Source organism: Carlito syrichta, unplaced genomic scaffold (assembly GCF_000164805.1).
Source record: "Carlito syrichta isolate Samal-C Ts95f unplaced genomic scaffold, Tarsius_syrichta-2.0.1 Scaffold316187, whole genome shotgun sequence".
In the NCBI taxonomy this organism is placed as follows: domain Eukaryota; kingdom Metazoa; phylum Chordata; class Mammalia; order Primates; family Tarsiidae; genus Carlito; species Carlito syrichta.
In genome coordinates, this window is record NW_007260283.1 from 636597 (window position 1) to 655555 (window position 18959).

Genomic DNA, 18959 nt, shown 5'->3' on the forward strand with positions numbered 1-18959 from the left:
CTTCCATTTTCACCTTGAGTTAGAGGCAGAGCATTTTAAACTAAAATAAATGATAAAGATCAATGTGGAAATTACTGTCTTTCTACTTTCTACTCATTAGACAAAAATCAGTGAAAGCAAAAACTGATTCTTTGGGAAGATGAATAAAGTTGATAAAGCTCTAACCAAATTGGTTGGCATCAAGAATGACAGAGATGGCATCACTACAGTCTACAGATACTAAAAGGATAACAAGGGAATATTATGAACAGCTTTATACATTTTACAACAAAGATGAATTGGACAAATTCTTTGAAAGACACTCCAGCCTGAAAAAAATATGCAAAACCTTTGATAGGTACTTCACCAAAGAAGATATATTAAGTACATAAAAAGATACTTAGTCTTTTTATTATGTTAATTATAATATTAGTAGTCACTAGAGAAATGCAGAATAAAATCACAGTGAGCTACACTATACACCTAAAAAACTGACCATCGCAAGTGTTGGCAAGGATGTGAAAGAGCTGGTACAACTACTTTAGGAGACCGATTGTTTCTTATTAATCAAATGTTAGCATAAACCCACCAGCTCTTCCATTCTTAGGTACTTACTAAAAAGACTGGTAAACTGATGTTCACAGCGACTTTATTTACGATATCCACAAACTGGAAAAACCCAAATGCCCCTCAGTGGATGATTGGATAAACAAGTTGTGATATATCCGTATTACTTAGCAGTGTAAAGGCATGGATTACTGATCGACACAGCAGGCATGAATCTCAAAATAATTATGCTGAGTGAAATAAGTCAGACACTTTGGGGCAACTGAGTCTTTTCACTGTCTTGATTATGGAGTTTTTTTTTTTTCATCCATGTATGCTATGTACATGCTTTGAACAGCAAATGTGTGATTGGTTGTATGTCGCCTATAGACAGAAAGTTGTTTTTAAAATGTTAAAAAAATGGTAACAATAAAAATCTAATACAGACACAAAGTAATAAAAGATTGATTAAAAACTTTATATAACATACATCATTATTATACTTTTCATGTAATTACTTTAAATGTATGCAAAGCAGAAAAAGTTGAATGAAATTTTGAGAGCATCAAGAAATAGAATTCATTTGGAGTAGTGATTCTCAACTGGAGACAATTTGTTCCCCCGGAAACATTTTACTTTCACAACTGTAACTGGCATCTAATGGATAGAGGCCAGAGATACTGCCAACAGCCTACAGTGCACAGCAAGTTCCCCTCAGCAGAGAATCATCTGGTCCCAAAAGTTAGTAGTGCTAGGGTTGAGACACTCTGATTTAGACTCTCTGAAGTCAATTTAATTGCTTATTATTGAATCCTGTGTTATTACACATTCCTGTTATTGGCAAAACAAGTTGTTAAACAAAAACCTTTGCAGAAAATTGTGTATTTGGCCTTTGGGAATGTGTGGATGTTGTGTTTACGAGATTCTTTGGTTCATGAAATAATTATTTTTGTATAGTCACCTAGAGTTCTTTTTGGATGTGTTGCAGTATTTTCATATTATTTGAAAAAAATGTTGGAACATCACCACTACTATATACATATTACATGTGCCATCCTAGTCTAATAGAGGTCATCAATAGAGCTGAATTTTAACTGATGGACTAAAATTTAGTTTTTGAAATAATTGATGGCTATTTGAAATCTGAAATTTGGATTAAGGCTTATTAATTTAAAATGCCTACTAGCCAGCTTGTGTGCCGTTGTTCCATAAATAGGCCCTGGTTTTTAGATCAGATACTTTAGCAGATCTTAGTATTTTCTTTCTCCATTTTAAAAGAGAACCTTGAGGAGAGAAGGTGGCTTTGAGTGGAAGAATGGTGGGGGACAGGACAACAAGCCAATGATTTGAATAGGATTGAAACATTGGCCCCTAATATATGTTGCTTTTGAGGAGTGGTATTTTTCCAAATGGAGTAATATTTGAGATTTTGTAAGTATAGTTTGATTGGGATCTTAGCAGTAGCTTGCTACTGCAGGCTTATCTTCAGCTGCTCCAGAAAGTCTATGGCTGTGTGGCTGGGTTTGATCTATGTGCAGAGGGAAAGGACAGCCTGCCTTTGGATATTACATCTGTTTCATAACATAGTGCTTTCTAAAGTAGAATCTCTCCATTTTTGTTCTAAACCAGAGATTGACAAAGTTTCTGCAAAGATCCAACTATTAAATACTCTAGGCTTTGTAGGCAATGCAAGACTCTGTTGGAACTATTCATTTCTGCCTTTGCAGTGATGAGAGCAGCCATGGACAGTACATAAATGGATGAGAGTGGCCATGTTCCATTAAAACTTTGTTTCTAAAAATTGAGCTGGATTTAGCTTGTGACCACAGTTTGCCAAGCCCTGTTCTAGGCCATCAGAATTTCCTCTTTGGGACATTTGGCATTTTCTGCTTGGTTTCCCAGTATGGTTGGTTGCAATTGGAAGAAAGTGATCCCCTTTCACTTGCAGCTGCTGTGCTGTATTTAATGGCTTCTACCGATGATGGTATGGAATAAGTGCATGACATGAACGTCAAGAGATAGAATGATGAGGTAGCACTCCTTTCTCTCTCACAATCCACATGCAAGTGGTCAACACATTCTGGCACATTTACCTTTGAAAAATCTCTGGAATTAGGTTTTTTATTGTATGTACTTATAATCTCTTTTATTATATGTACTTATAATCTCTTGGAGTAGGATAGTAACCTCCTTATTGCTCTTTCTGCTTTTAAAGTTCTCTCCAATCCATCAACGTCCACAAATATTACCTAAGTTACCTTTCTAAAATAAAAGTACTATGAAACATGTCCGTAATCACACAGGGACTTCCAGGCGTTCAAAACAGTGGTTCTTTTTTTTTTTTTTTTTTTGAGTTGGGATCTCACTCTGTCACCCAGACTGGAGTGCAGTAGCCGCTCCCAGCCACCGCAGCCTCGGCCTGCTGGGCTCTGGCGATCCTTCCACCTCAGCCTTCTGAGTAGCCGGAATTACAAGCATGCGCTACCACGTCCGGCTGATTTTTTTTTTTTTGATTTATTGTAGAAATGAGGTCTCGCTGCCCAGGCGGGTCTTGAACCCGCGGGCTCAGGCAATCCACTCACCTCAACCTCCCAAAGGCGCAGGATTACAGGCTGAGCCACCGAGCCCGGCTAACAGTGGTTCTTAACTGCTTTTTATTCTTGGGTCCCTTTGAAAATCACTTGATAACCGTGGATCCAGGAAAACGGGTTTATTTTGGGGTATGTTTATGTGCACAATTTTCATATTTTGGGGGTTTGGGGCACTTCATGGTCCTGGAGTTTTAATTCATGATCTCTTAATTAGGAAATCTAGATTTAGAGACTAAAGTACGTATTTCTTCCCTTGCTGTTGTATGTGCTGTTGGAGCCTGTCTTTGCAGTTTATCTTCCATGTTCACACACACACACCCTCAACCACCCCCTCCACCCTTGGGCTTTTTCTACAAAGAACCAGCATTCCTCTGTCATGCCAATTTCTTCCATTCTTGTGGCTTTGCAAATAGCATTTCCTCTCACCAGGGTTGCCCTTACCACAAATTTCCCTTCCATCTGCCCATTTTTACTTGTCAAGTCTCATCTCAGATATCAGAGTCTCTGTGAAGATATTCCTGACATGTCATGTTTGGCAGACATAAATAAATATGAAGGAATTCTAGCAAATGAGACATATAAGGACACTTTTCTTTTTTTCAGGGTGGGGAGAGAAGATAGAAGAAGGAAGTTTCTCAGAAAGACTGCTTTTTTTGAGAGAGAATCCTCTTAACCTCTCTGAGACTCAGTTTCCTAAAATAATTACTTATCAGTTTTCTATGTTGATTATATTATTGATAAATAATATTTATCTTAGAGGACTGTTAGAATAAGTGAAGAATCTCCATAAACCTCAGTATTTATATAGTCAATTCCCTTCTCCTGGTCATTGGGTGGCGTCTGAAATTTATGCAAGAGTGAGAATATCTTCAGAGACCTAGTACTCTCGGTTTTTAATAAAAATGTTCTAATGGAAAACAAGGTCATAAATTTAGTAGAATATTTCTTGAAATCCTTCTGCTGAAATTACTTTAAAGTGTGCTACAAGTCACTATGTAAATATTTATGTTGTTATAAGTATTGTTACTTTTAGAAGCCCAGTAGGATATTTACTATTAGAGCACATGATGTTTTTTGACTGGTCCGTTGCTGATAGAGTAGATCCGATCCCTGGCTTTCACAAATTAACACTTGTAGTTTCACTATTCCATGATTGGCTGGGACGGTGCATGGCATATGATAATTTGTAATTTTGCTGAGCCCAGATTTGGTCCTACTCTACCACCTAGTAGGCACGTCTCAATGTGATTTTTTAGTCTCTACTATTTTGTGTAGTAACTTTTTTTGCCAAGACTATGTTTCTGTCCCTGGAGCCAACTCCTAGTGTCGATGACCAAAGAGAAGTAAAAAGCAAAGTTTCTAGGAGGAATTTGGGGGTAATTTAAAGAGTAAAATGTAAGATTGCATGATGGCTTAAATTCATGATGCATTTGAGTCTACTTTACAATTTGTATGAGAATGTGAATAAGTGTAAGTTATTTCAGTCTTCTTAGAATCATTTAAAAAAGTATACTTTAATACATCAGGGATCTGTTGAACTTGAAGTCATCACATAGATGTCCATTTGTTCAGACTTCTAAGTTCAATGAATTAACATGGTCTCATGTCTTCCGTCTCTCTCTATATCCTTCTGAAAGAAACTTGTCAGATATGATTTAATAGTCCATTTGTAAGGACTTTGCCTTTTCATTGTGTATAGGGCAAAATCCAGGCTTTTATTGTTGCAAGCATTGCCCTTTATACCCATTTCTCTGGACTCGATTCCTGATGCTTCCTGTCTCTACATTTTGCCCTCTGTATCGTATGTGAACTATTGACAGCTCACTGAGTCTGAGAAAGGATTTCAGTTACTGGTCTTTGCACATGCTGTTTCTTTGTCATCGTGTTCACCTAATGAACTTTTATTAGAAGTGAAGAGGGCAAATAACTAGATATCTTACCTCCTGCACTCCCACATTTCCCCAGTATTTAAACATTCAAGAAGGGTTGGTAGAAAAGTGCCAGCAATTAGCAAAAGGAAGATTTGTGTTTAAGATCTACCTCTGCCATGGACTGGTTATGTGGATTTGGCAAGATCACATCGTCTCGGCGTTGGATTGGTGTTGTCTTATATAAAATTGGGGATTAGAATAAAGTAGCAGTTTAGCAAACTTGCTTTTGTCTTGTCCCTTTCTTCTCTTTCTCTTTTACTTTTTTCTGCCTTCCCCTTCTTTTATTCTTACACATTGAAGGATATGGCACTTTCTCCTCACTTTACGTGAATTCCTACAGCCATGATTCTCTGTGGGGACTGGGGAGTGGGTGGGGCATGCCCTGGCATCAAGGAGCAAATATCAAAATGAGGGAAGACCTGGGCATTGGCAATGTACCCAAGTTGAGATCTCATAGTACCTTCTATCTTTTAAATAGTAATTGTCTGTATTATTAGCAGGAGGTGAAAATATTTGTGGATATATGTAGTTTAGTTTCAAAAAGCTACTCATGAACTCTTTGTCGAGTTAGGTCCAAAGTGACTCTAAACAAGTAATCACTACCGCCATCTGTTGGTAAGAGTTATATTTTTTCTTTTTAAAAAAAATTTACGTTGTAGCACAACTTTCCCAGCAATACTTACCCATAGACAAATGTTTGAGACCAAAAGTCTCTGTCTTACTGTTAAAAGGAGTTAGAGATAGCTGTGTATCAAATGCTTTAAGCAGGGGGAATGACAGTAAGACTCCTCAGTTATATTGTAACAGTACCTACTCTAGAGTTGTGCTTTTTACTGGATGGGTAGCTTTCTTAGTTTCTAAGAAATTTTGCATATTGAAGGTTTTTAAGTTGAGAAGCTTCTATATAATGTGGGAAAATTACAGCATTTTCTGCCTTTTTATTTCTAAATAATTTCAAACTAATAATAAAGTTAAAAGAACATGTGTTAGGCCAGGCGTAGTGACTCAAGCCTGTTATCCCAGCACTTTGGGACACCGAGGTAAGGGAATCGCCTGAGCCCACGGGTTCAAGAACAGACTGGGCAACTTGGTGAGACCTCACCTCTATAAAAAAAAAAATTTAGCTGGGTGTGGTAGCGCACACCTGTAGTTGCGGCTACTTGGAAACCTGAGGTGGAAGGATCACCTGAGCCCAGCAGGTTGACACCGGGGTGGCCTTGAGTGTGCCACTGCACTCTAGCCTGGGCGATGGAGTGAGACTCCAACTCAAAAAAAAAAAAAATGTGTGTTAAGGTTCTTGAGAGAAGCAGAACCAACAGGATGTATATATATGTGTTTTATTATCTATATAATTCTTACAGAATTATATATAATACTGTTAATGTCTAATCATTCCTTATAAACAACTCCATATCTTATACATATTATGAAGAATTAGCTGACATAATCATGGAGAGAGACTGAGAAGTCCCAGGATATGCACCTGGCAAGCCGAGACCCAGGAGAACTGATAGGTAATCCTGTCCAAGTGTGAAGACCTGAGAACCAAAAGAGCAAGTTCTAGCTCAAAAGCCTGCAGGCTCAAGACCCAAGAAGAGCCGATGTTTCAGAGTCCAGAGGGAGGAAAAGACCACTGTTAGCTCAAGCAGTCAGGCAGGCAGAGTTCCCTTTTACTCAGCTTTTTTGTTCTATTTGTACTTTCAACATATTGGATGAGGTCCACCCACATTGAAGAGGGCAGTCTGCTTTATTCAGTCTCCAAGTTCATACTTTCATCTCATCTAGAAATACCCTCACAGACACACCCAGAATAATGTTTGACCAAATGTCTGGGCACTCTGTGGCTCAGTCAGGTTGACATGTAAAATTAACTATTACAAATAGTAAAAAGAGTTTCTGTATACCCTGTACCCCAATTCAGGGGTTTTTGACACTTGCCACATTTGCTTTATTCTCATTGTATTTTTCTCTGTCACACACATATACGTGCAATTTTTCTGAAGTATTTGGGATTAGTTTGCATGTTTCAGATACTTCTGTATCTTAAGAACAACAGTAATCTTTTATGCAACTATAGGAAATTGTCAAATTCAGGAAATTGGTACAATACTTTCATCTACAGTGAGTATTCCGGTTTTGTGAATTGCCCTATCATATCTTTTATGGCATCTACTGCCATCTAGTACAGGAGGATCTTTAGTTGTCACATCTCTTGAATTTCCTTTGAATTGTAATGGTTCCTTAGCCTTTCTTATAGCATTAGCCTTTTTTGAAAAATGTATTTGTAGATGTTCTCAGATTAGGTTTGTCCATTTTCTTGAGATTAGATTTAGCTCCACTACTCATAAGTGATTTTGTGTCCTTCCCAGAATATTACATCGAGAGGCACAAGATGCCTGCTTTTTCCTCATTGATGATGATAATTTAGATCCACTCAGTTAAGGGATTGTGCAGTTCCTCACATATCTTGCAACTAATAAGCAACCTGTGGAGAAACACTATTTTTGTTTTTTTTTACTTTTTCCTAATTAAATTATCTTTAGAAAATTTAAAAATACATAGGTAAGCTAAAGTTAGGAAAAATTGACTTGGTAAACTCAAGAGATAACCACATTTTAGCATATGTTTGTGCATCTCTGATGCAATAGTAATGATAACGATAACCAAAAGGGACTGTACCTTACATACTATTTGGCAAATTGTTTATTCATTTAGCAATATGTTATAAATATTTTTTCATCCATCATTAAGTATTTTATGATATTTTAATGGCTACATAGTTTTCCATTGCTTTCAGATTTATTGTGTGATGTTCAGTTTAGCCTCACATTATAGGTACAAGAGCTCCTTAGTCCTCCAGGTCTTAGGGAATCTCTTGCTCCAAACCCTTTGGATGTCTGGACTACTTAATTATCCTTTCTAGGCTCTTTCTTTTCTTGTTCAGTTTTAGGGAGGTACTACGATATAGTTGCCTCACCTGAGATGTTGGCTCCAACCTTGGAATCTTGATGACTGTCTTATCCCATCAGCACTGCCATGCTTTTCTGTTCCATGCTAATGCTATGTTCCATGCTGTTCCATGCTAATGCTATGCTCTTTTCTCTGACACTACCTAGGTCCACAGCAGCACCCTTGCCAATTGTTTAAACCTATTTCTGATTCAGTTGAATTGTTTTCATGCTTTAACTGCTAATGTTGTATCGGTATGTTAGGTTTTTTGTTTTATTTCAAATAGGTAGTATTATGAGTTAAATGGACTTTTACGGGCTAGTCCTTTGAGTAGCATCTGGCCAGAATAACACACATACTCACCAAAGACAAAATCAGAGCAAATGTTTGGAGCACAGTTTATCCTTTTACTTTGAACTTCTTTTCTATTATCTGCATTTCTAGTTAACCTGTATTCATATTTTGAGTCAAGTAGCTTAGGAGATCTCAGCTCTTGTGTATTAGAATCACTTAGCAAATTATCTTCAGTGAACTCTCTATTCAGGAGATAAAGTATAATCTTTAAATGCGTTTATTTTAGAGATTTTTTCCCCCTGTAATATTTAGTCATTTGAAAGTCTCTCTTCCGCTACCAGTTGTTTAGTTTCAGGCTGTGTAGGTGTATAGAACTATAAGTCCTCCGCGTGGATGTGGGCTAGTTTACAAATGGATCAACCCAGTTACTTTTACAGTTTAGTACAAATGCAACAAAATTATATCTGGAAGACTTCTGTATTTTTCATTGGCTTAAGGCAAAAGAATTTTAATTCAAGTGAATAAAATAACTTCATTATTTTTTAATTTTTCTTTAAATTTTGATAAATAATGTTTGCTATTTCATGGATGGTGAGGTACATTTTATTTTATTTTATTTTTTATTTTATTTTTTTGAGTTGGAGTCTCACTCTGTCACCCAGGCTGGAGTACAGTGGCATGCTCACAATGTCAACCTGCTGCGCTCTGGCGATCCTTCCAGCTCAACCTTCCAAGTAGCTGGAACTACAGGGGCACACTACCACGCCCAGCTAATTTTTGACTTATTGTAGAGACGAGGTCTGGCCAAGTTGCCTGGGCTGGTCTCGAACCCGCAGGCTTAGGCAATTCACTTGCCTCGGCTTCCCAAAGTGCTGGGATTACAGGCTGAGTCACTGAGCCTGGCCAAGGTACATTTTAAATGGATCGTTTTTTTTTCATGTCCTTTAATATGCACTGTATAGGGTATTAAAGTAGCAGTGTAATAAGTGAAACCCTTTTCTGTTGTCATCTTTTTCCTTCTAATTTAAGATGTTAGCTTTGTTTTGAAAATTATTTTTCATACCTCTTGAATATGTGCCTAAAATATTTAGAAATAAAATATATTTCTACAGAATATATAGAGATGTTTATTCTTAAACAGTAATTTGTTAAGTAATAAACCTTGCTGGGAAATGATTTTGTTCTTTTGACATAAAACTTTTAAATGTGCAGATCAATTTAGATATTATCAATTTTTTTTTTCAACCTGGGTGACATGCAGAATTGCTAAACTCATCATTATGGTTGGTGTATGATGATTGAAGTCTCCAGAAGATGTCTTTTTTTTTTTTTCCTTACAGTTTCGGGGTGTGTTCTTATCCATGTTAATTGCTGTTGTTTGAAAAATGCTTGTTATCCTTTGAGAATTAAGTGTAGCTTAGGATATTTTTATCCTTTTGTTCTATACTAAGGATCAGTGGTCCTTAGTTGTATAGGGCTAAGGATAGTTTCTAGTTGTATACTTTTGATCAAATTAATAGAATAACAGCATTTGTATTCATATACTTAGAAATCAACAGATGTAAAGTGGTGTTTCTCTTATAGGCTCTCTCATCATTAAATCCAGTGATTTTTGTATCACAGACCCCCACTTGCAAACGGAAAATTTAATATTGCAAATGTATGGATTCAGCTCCTTTGTCCTGACTAAATAATTTAACCTGCATAACACTGTTGCTTTTTCCACTGTATTGCTGCCTCTGCCCCTTAAGGGTAGGGAGCAATGAGAATCATTAACAAATTAATGGGAATTACATTAATTTTTTAAAATTTTAAATGTTTGTTTGAAGTTGCCATTTCCACATGATCAGAGATTCTGAATTAAAAACTGGATGATAGTCGCATAAAGGTGGTTGAAGTTCAGGGGAAAGAATGTGACCATGAGATTTTGTACAACCAGAAGCTTAGGAGAGATTCCTGAAGAGCAGAGCCTGGAGAAGCTCAGGTGGAAGGGAACCTGCACATTACTCAGACACTTCACTGGTGAGGGAGAAAGGTGGAGGCATGATGTTTACTATTCACTTCCTTAGACACTGGCATCTTAAGCATTGAATATAGGTCTTAGTTTCCTAGACTCATTTTCCTACTCATAAACATCTAATGATTCCTAGTGCCTGCCTCTTCTAATCTGTTTCTCTGCTGGACAGTTCAGACCCTCCACAGTCTGATTCTGCCACTTTGAACTATACCAAAGCTCATCTGGTAAAGTCCACAGGGTTCTCCACATCCAGCAGGCCAGTACTCCATCCACACAGACCCTCTCTCTGTGCCATGCTTACTTTTTTTTTCTTTTTTTTTTTCTTTTTCTTTTGAGTTGGATTCTCACTCTGTCTCCCAGGCTGGATTGCAGTGGCATGCTCATGGCCACCCCTGTGTTGATCTGCTGGGCTCCGGTGATCCTTCTGCCTCAGCCTTCCAAGCAGCCTGAACTACAGGAGCGTGCTACCATGTCTGGCTTTTATTTATTTATTTATTCATTTATTTGATTGATTGATTGATTGATTGAAGAGACAAGGTCTTGCCAAGTTGCCCTGGCTGGTCTCAAACCCACGGACTCAGGCAATCCACTCACCTCAGCCTCCTTTCATTAGTCCTGTCTTGTTTTTCTGCCCATCTGTTCTCGCTCTCTTCCTCCTCTCCCTCCTCTCCAGCTTCCTCTCCTCACTGCAAACTTGGGCAAATTACCTATCCTCCAATCTCTAAAAATGGTTATATAATGTTATTGCCTCATAGGACTATTCTGAATTAAGTATATTTTTAATGAGAGATACTTAATACAGGTCCTGCTAGGTAGTTAGTACTCTATAAATATTAGCTTTTATTATTGTTGTGCTGTTTTGTTTATTCAGATTCATAAAACAAATTATGAGATTTTTCTGTAAGTTTATTTTTTACATAAAAGCAGTTTATTTTTTAAATAGTTACAAATATAAGTTAATGTTTTAACTTTTAGACACTTTGGCTACAGTCTAAAAAATTAATCATCTTAGCAGTCACTGTTTCTACTCCTAGCTTTACTTTTAGCTGCTATAAAGTTAAGTAGAAACCAGGACAGGTTTTTTTCTGCTTTAGGATAAATTAGTTCTTCATGTATGATAGTCTTAATTGCTTGCCATATGGACTAATTTTGTAGTAAATTCTTTCTTTGAAAATGCCTTTATTTTTCCACCTCTTGAATGAGAATAAAGCTGGGTATAAAATTCTAATTGACAGTTACTGTCTCAACACTTTGAAGGTGTTATTTCATTTTCTTCTGTGCCTGTTGGTGCTGTTGAGAAGCTTTCAGTTTAATTATGTTCCCATGCAAGTAATCTGCCTTAGCCCCACTTGCTTTTTAAACATGTTTTCTTGTTTAAAGTGATGCGTGTAGAATATGATTGTTTTTATCGATTTATTCATCCTTCTTAAGGCTTGTGATTCCTGAATATGAAGATTTCTGTCTTTGATATATTCTGGAAACTTTTCAGCCTTTGTCTCTTTAAATATTGCCTTTCCTTTCTCTATCTTCCACTGGAATTCCTCTTAGACTGTGTTAGATCTTCTGTTTTTCATTTCTCTTAATCTCACATTTTATTAACTCTTTGTGTAGGATTTTTGTGTAATTTAATTTCTCTATTCTACTTCATGAATTATCTCTTCAGTTGTGTTAAATCAGATGCTTAATCCTCCCGTGACTATATAGTTTTTAAAATATTCTTTTCTCTTACAGATGTTTGCCTTCCATTTTCATAATGTCTTGTGTTTTCAATTTCTTCTTTTAAGACCACTGATTTTAGTTCTTTCTGTTTTATAGCTTGTGTCTGATAATTTTTCATCTGAAGTTATTGGGTAGTAATTCTAGTAATTGTCATTTCCTGTTTTTTACTTGTGGTGGGTTGTTTTCTTGTAGAGTTAGGATTTTTCATACTGAGCTTGTCAGTGGAGCTGACAATATGAAAATACCACATTACATGCGATGAAGGAATATTACTTCCTCAAATTTTTGTTTCCACCATCTGCCTTAGGTTCCAGGAGTCTCACTGCCTTGTGAACTGGCTTGGAATGCTCATTTTTAAATGTGTATTTCTTGTCTTGAGGGTTTTGGCCCATGCTGGAAGTATAAATTCAAATTCTTTATCTATATGGGAACATGCCTAAGGTTTTGAATTTGGGAGCTAGGTACTTTCTTCCTGTGAACTGGCTTGGAATGCTCATTTTTAAATGTGTATTTCTTGTCTTGAGGGTTTTGGCCCATGCTGGAAGTATAAATTCAAATTCTTTATCTATATGGGAACATACCTAAGGTTTTGAATTTGGGAGCTAGGTACTTTCTTCCAGCCTCAACAATAAGCCCAGGCCTAGACAGACAAGTTTCATTACCTTTTCTTACCAGGATATATACCCCCCCACCCCCCAACCATCTTGTCACTGATGAGTAGATTATTGATTTCTCTGGCTTTATTTTTGGTGGAGGTATGGGGTGGAGTAGAGAGGAGAGTGTGTGTGTCTTAATTCCATTCTCATCTCTTGGTGGTCTTCTGTTTTCTCTCCACTGGTATCAAAATTCAAGTTTCTAGAATAGGAAACTTAGAATAAATTTCTTTTGCTGCACAAAAATTTTTAGATTGTTTTGTCAGCCATGTTGCTGGAAGTAGAAATCCTCATATTCTTATTTAAGTAATTTATTTTGTATAATTTAATTATTCATATTTAAGTCTATGTAGTAATGTATGTATTGATTATTTAATTGTCATTTTGCCTATACTTTTATTGTTAATCTGGCATTTATATAATCTTATCCTATGATTGATTGCTTGTTCAGTCATTCACTCATTCTTTCAACAGATACTTAGTAGATCATTGAGATTAAGTATCATGCTATATGTCCCTGAATGCAAAGATGAAACATGGTCTTTTGATGAAACTCTGTAGGAATCATTGGGCAGGGAACATTTCATAACACCAGATGTGCTTCAGAACCCTGTTTTTTAAAATATCTGTCTTAATAATGTGAACTTTTTAAGAGTGACAAATAGCAAAGGTAACTTTGTTTAGTACTATACTGGAAGTGGTTTTAAGAGACAGCTGCATTTATTAATTTTTTTGTTTGAGTATCACAATATCAATTATGTCCAAAGCCAGAATCTTCTTTTCTTTTGTTCCTCACTATTTTGATGACTGTAATTATAGAAACAAAGTTCTGAGGAATTTGGGGCTAATCTTCATTTTCTTAGTTTAACAAAGAAGGCAGTATAATTTTTAGCTGTCACGTGCTGGAAGTGGGCTTGCCTTGATGATATGACACATGGGCCATTTACATCTGTGGACCTCCTGGGATGTCATATAAAATGTATCTTTAATTTTTATTTTAAAATATTAAAGAAGAGTCTGTAATAACTTTTAAATATTGAATTGTGGTTACAGTATTTTAATTTTATCCTATTTGATTTCCCATGAAACTTTGTAAGACTATTGTAACAAGTTTGGGATTGCTGTTATTGAACCTGTCACAGTTGTTTTCATGTTTCTTACTTGTAATTGTCCATGTGAATTTTAAAATGTAAGTTGCTTCCAGTTTTCATTATTATAAACACTGTTGGATTGAACAGCTGTATATAGTTTTTTCTTTCTCTCCAGAGTTTTATAAGCTAAATTTCCAGGACTGAGATTTAGGACTAAAATTATATGAATATATCAATTCTGTACTGTCCATATGTTTCCAAAGAAATTGCACTAATTAATTGCATTTTACTACCATTTTCTTTATAGTTGCTTATTTCTTCTGGGGTCTGTTTTATAAAACTATTAAATGTCTTTAACATAATATTCCTAATGATGATATTATAAATTTAGAAAAGAATATGCAACAGATACTGTGAAATGAGATTAATTAGTGAGAAATTGTTACTTTGACTTTATTTCATCACCTTGTGCATTTATTTTGAAAAGCATTGGTTTCTTGTTGGGAATACCAGTGAGAAAGAGAGAAGTTAGGAGGCTAAATAATTGTGCCTGCAATTTGATAATCTATTTCTGTGAACTTAAGCAAGGAACTAAATCTACACGTTTCCAGTTTCCTGTTTGGGGATTACATTGCTTGAAAAAAAGCAATATTTCTGTTTCAGGATTTAAACCCAAAAGACAGCTAAAATAATTGCCTTTAGAAGTTGAGATGAGAATAAATAGAAACTAATGGATTTAATTACGAAAATGACTTGTGATATTGGTAATCATTATGAATGATGTGTCATTTATAACACCAGGGAAAGTAAATAAAATATTAAAGCATATATTTGAGTTTTTAATTTGAACTTTGTGTGCTTTGCAGTCTTTGAGGCGTACTAAGAAATAAACTGGTGTCTCTGTAGGACTTATAGTGTTTGTATAGTATAGTCTCTGTTGTGCTCCAACATTATTTAATACTATTGACATGTAGTACACTTGTAAATAGTTATGAATACTTTTTTTTAGACTTGCTTTGCTGTATATTTAACATGGAATGGATTTTAATGTAACTAATTTTTATGGAATATTTGAGTGACTATTTCAAAGCAGGAAGAGAAAAGTTGATTCTTTATGGTTGTGGTTTACAAATATAATAATGTTATTCTTGGTCTTGGTAACCTTTTTATTAAGTAATAGTAAAATTAATATTTGGATGTAGACTAGGTTATGGAAACAATACCGTCTACTATTAAATTAAAATCTTTTCCTTAGCACTAGGGGGCACTCTTGATTTATGAATTCATGTCGTAGTTAACCTATGCGTAGAATGTGTAGTGAGATGAAATTCTTTGAAAGTATTTGATTGCAAACCAAGTGTTACCTTCAGAGAGAATCTGGGTTAGCAAGCTGATTTTGTATAGCAGTGTAAATATATGTTGCTACTTAATAGAATTATAAAGATAACGAAGCATATAGAATGACATAGTATAGATTGGAGGAAATTAAAGTATTTTTGTGGTTTATTCATTTTCACATTTATCTTCTAAATGGGTTCTAAGTGGTTTTTAGAACCTCATTATTTCTGACATTTCTATTTTTAAAATTCTAGCACATCGTGTTCTGCTCTTAGCAGGTGTTTAAGCTATATCTGAAGAAATGAAGATATTCAAGATGTGACTAAAGGCTGCTATCATTAGTGATAATTTTTAAGCATTTAAAAACAAAGAGCATGTTTTGCTGCAAATAGGAACCAGATTTTAGGCATTCTTACAGCATTTGCAATTAGGATTTTTGGTGATGCTCCTCAACAGTTACTTGCCAGAGGGGGAGCGTGTGTGTGTGTGTGTGTGTGTGTAGTGTATGTATGTATACATATATATATATATATATATATATATAATTTTTTTTGAGTTGGAGTCTTACTCCATCACCCAGGCTAGAGTGCAGTGGCACACTCACGGCCACCCCAGTGTCGACCTGCTGGGCTCCAGCTATTCTTCCACCTCAGCCTTCCAAGTAGCCGGAACTACACCATGCACTACTACTCCTGGCTAATTTTTGATTAATTGTAGAGGTGACGTCTTGCCAAGTTGCCCGGGCTGGTCTCAAACCTGCAGGCTGAAGCAATCCACTTGTCTCAGCCTCCCAAAGTGCTGGGATTACAGGCTGAGCCGCTGAGCCCGGTCCTGAGGTATATTTCTTAGGTTTTTGTCTTACTTTTGAATGTAAGCCTTTTGTGGAGTAAGTAGATAGTACAGCGTCTTCATGATTATTACATCGTAATAATAGCACACTTACCATGTGCCAGCACTGTTTGAGGTGTTTTGCCTATATTAACTCATTGCTCTCCACCATAACTCTCTGAAGTAGATACTTATCCCTGTTTTATAGATGAGGAAGCTGAACATAGACAAGTTAAAATTTGCTAGGTATACACAGAGGCATTCTAGTTCTTGAATCTGTGCTTTTAAATCACTATCCTATACTGCTTTTCTAGAGAAAGGAAACAGCACTGAAGCGATTGTTACTGACATTTCAAATTCAGTTTTCAAAGTAAGGATAGTGCGGAATACCTAATTTGTAGGCACTTACCACTTCTCTTATGAAAACATCATAGATATTTGAAGTTGAAAAGGAATCTTAAACTTTGTTCACCTCTGTCATTTTACAAAGGAAGAAATTCTATCCTAGAGAGGCAGTTACATACTTAGTGTTATATGTCAAGTTATTTGTGGAAAGATACTGGAACTTCAAGTAAATAATCTGACTTCCACTAAAATGGAAAGAAATATGGTGTTGTGGAAAGAATTTTTGCCTAGGCTGTAGATGGCTTGACTCTTGTTCTTGGCTCCTCATTTACTTGCCTGTGTCCTCTAAGACTCTGTGTTTGTGTTCTATGAGTATAATAAGATCTTCCCTAATTAATGTTACTGGTAGTTGTGCAAATCAATATGATAATGTATTGAAGATATTCAGTAAACTTTGACGATACCATATGTTATTGTACAGTCAAGCCTCTATATCCATGGGTTCTGCGTCCATGGATTGAAAATATTTTGAGTGAAAAAAAGTTGGATTGTGCCTGTACTCAACATGTACAGACATATTCTTCTTGTCATTACTCCCTAAGCAATACAGTATAACTGTTTACATAACATTTCACTGTATTTGGTATTATAATAATCTAGAGATGCTTTAAAGCATAAGGGAGAATGCATGTAGGTTATGCAAATACTACACCATTATATAGGGTGTTGAGCATCCATGGATTTTGGTTTCCATAGCAAGTCCTGAAATCAGTTTCCCGCAGATGTCAAGGGATGGCTATGTTTTTATGACAAGTGTTCCACAGTATTTAAGTATTTGTGATATCTTGGTAAACTAGAACACTAGCCATGGTAAGCTAATTCAGTGTTGTTGATCCAGGGGTGTCAATTGGATCTCTAAAAATTTATTGTGTAAAATTTGACATGTTACTTTGCCACATTTTTCACATATTTTAATTACTTAAAACTAAAAAAGTATGCAGTTTGATTTTTTTTTTCTCACAGTAGTCATTTAGATGAAAAGTTAGGCTTTTTCTTGGCTTATGAAAAACATAACAGTAATATCTACTGAATGTTGCCCATTTGATGTTTCTGATTGTTTGAAAATAGCATATAGGATTGTCCTCAATCTGAATCTAGTGACTTAGATAAAATAAAAAATAAAACTTAGTGAAGTTGAAGTATTTTATTTCTTGGTAGGCATGGATTTGTTGTCTTAAACATCGAAGAAAACATACAATTTAACTTTTTAATTTATCTTTTTTTAGGAATAATGTATTTGTGGCCTTGGACATGAAGTGGTCAGTCTTCTGTTGCTGTTAACATAGGGTCAGGGACTGATGAGGGAAGCATGGACCTAATGAACGGGCAGGCAAGCAGTGTGAATGTTGCAGCTACTGCTTCTGAGGTAAGACACTTAAGTTGGTTATAAAGTTCTTTCTTCAGCTTTATAATTTTTCAAGCATTATGGTTGGTCACATATTTATATCAGAAGGTGAGAAAAAGTGCTACACATTGTTTTTAACTTTAAATTTTGTTATTCGTATGTTCTTTGTGCATCTTAGAAACACTTGATCCTTATCTACTTAGGATTCTTTAAAATTCTTTCTTGGGTTTAAAAGGAAATGTAGAGTTTCTATTTAGAGTATTTTTACATCACATCAGCCTTCAGGGCAATAATGGAAGTGAGGCAAAGAAATATTCTTTTATTTGGAGTCATTAAGTTTTGGACACCATTGAGATCCCTTAATTCCAAGCCTGATGGAGGAGATCAAAGAACTCTTGGACTAGAATATTGGAAGGTATGACTCCGCTGATGTAGCTCAGCATTTAGATGGAGATGAAGACTGAACTAGGTGCGCACCTTTCTAGTGAATGTACTATGATTTTATTTTCGCCTCAACTTTTTTTTTTTTTTTTGAGTTGGAGTCTCACTCTGTTGCCCAGACTGGAGTGCAGTGGCCGCTCTTGGCCACACAGCCTCGACCTGCTGGGCTCCGGTGATCCTTCCGCCTTAGCCTTCCAAGTAGCTGGAACTACAGGCGTGCGCTACCATGCCTGGCTAATTTTTTGATTTTTATTGTAGAGATGAAGTCTCACCAAGTTGCCCAGGCGGGTCTCGAACCCACGGGCTCAGGCAATCCACTCACCTCAACCTCCCAAAGCACGGGATTACAGGCTGAGCCACCAAGCCCAGGTTACCTTTTTTCTTTAAGTCTAGGGTACTAGCTTGCTTTCCTTAATAACTTCAGCATCTGGCTTCAATAGTTCTTTATTTTTCTCTTACTGTATTGGATGAGAATGATGTTTATGACTTTTTAGCACCTTGGCCTCAAGTTCCCCAATAACCTCAGCTCCATTTTGCCCCAGTGGATTACTTAGGCCTGGATAACACCGAAAACATTCTAAATCTATGATTGAGATTGTTTTTCTTGTGCAGATGATTTCTATATTTTTTATCTCTAGCCTTGGCTTTCCTTGTAAGTTTTATGAAGCAATTTTTTTTTTTATTAATCAATATTTTTTATTATGGTTTTGTGGGGTACAGTTAAGGTTTAGGTGTACAATTACATTTCATTCAGGAACCCTGTTGATAAGAGGTGTTTTCCCATCCCCAGACAGATATTTGCTACTGTTAATCCCATCCCCCTCCCCCCCCC

General features: G+C 36.1%; 1 protein-coding gene across 2 annotated transcripts in view; it reads left to right on the forward strand.

Moving 5' to 3' along the window:
* RALGPS2 (Ral GEF with PH domain and SH3 binding motif 2) overlaps positions 1–18959 on the forward strand; it is a 161042-nt gene that overhangs the window by 16141 nt on the left and 125942 nt on the right. The window contains exon 2 of one of the 2 annotated variants that reach the window (XM_008073808.2): positions 17568–17707. In XM_008073808.2, coding sequence (XP_008071999.1) covers positions 17651–17707 — 57 coding nt within the window. In that variant the 5' untranslated portion in view covers positions 17568–17650. Of the gene's footprint in view, positions 1–17565; positions 17708–18959 lie in introns of those variants that run through there. The other variant, XM_008073809.2, reaches the window with a different exon arrangement.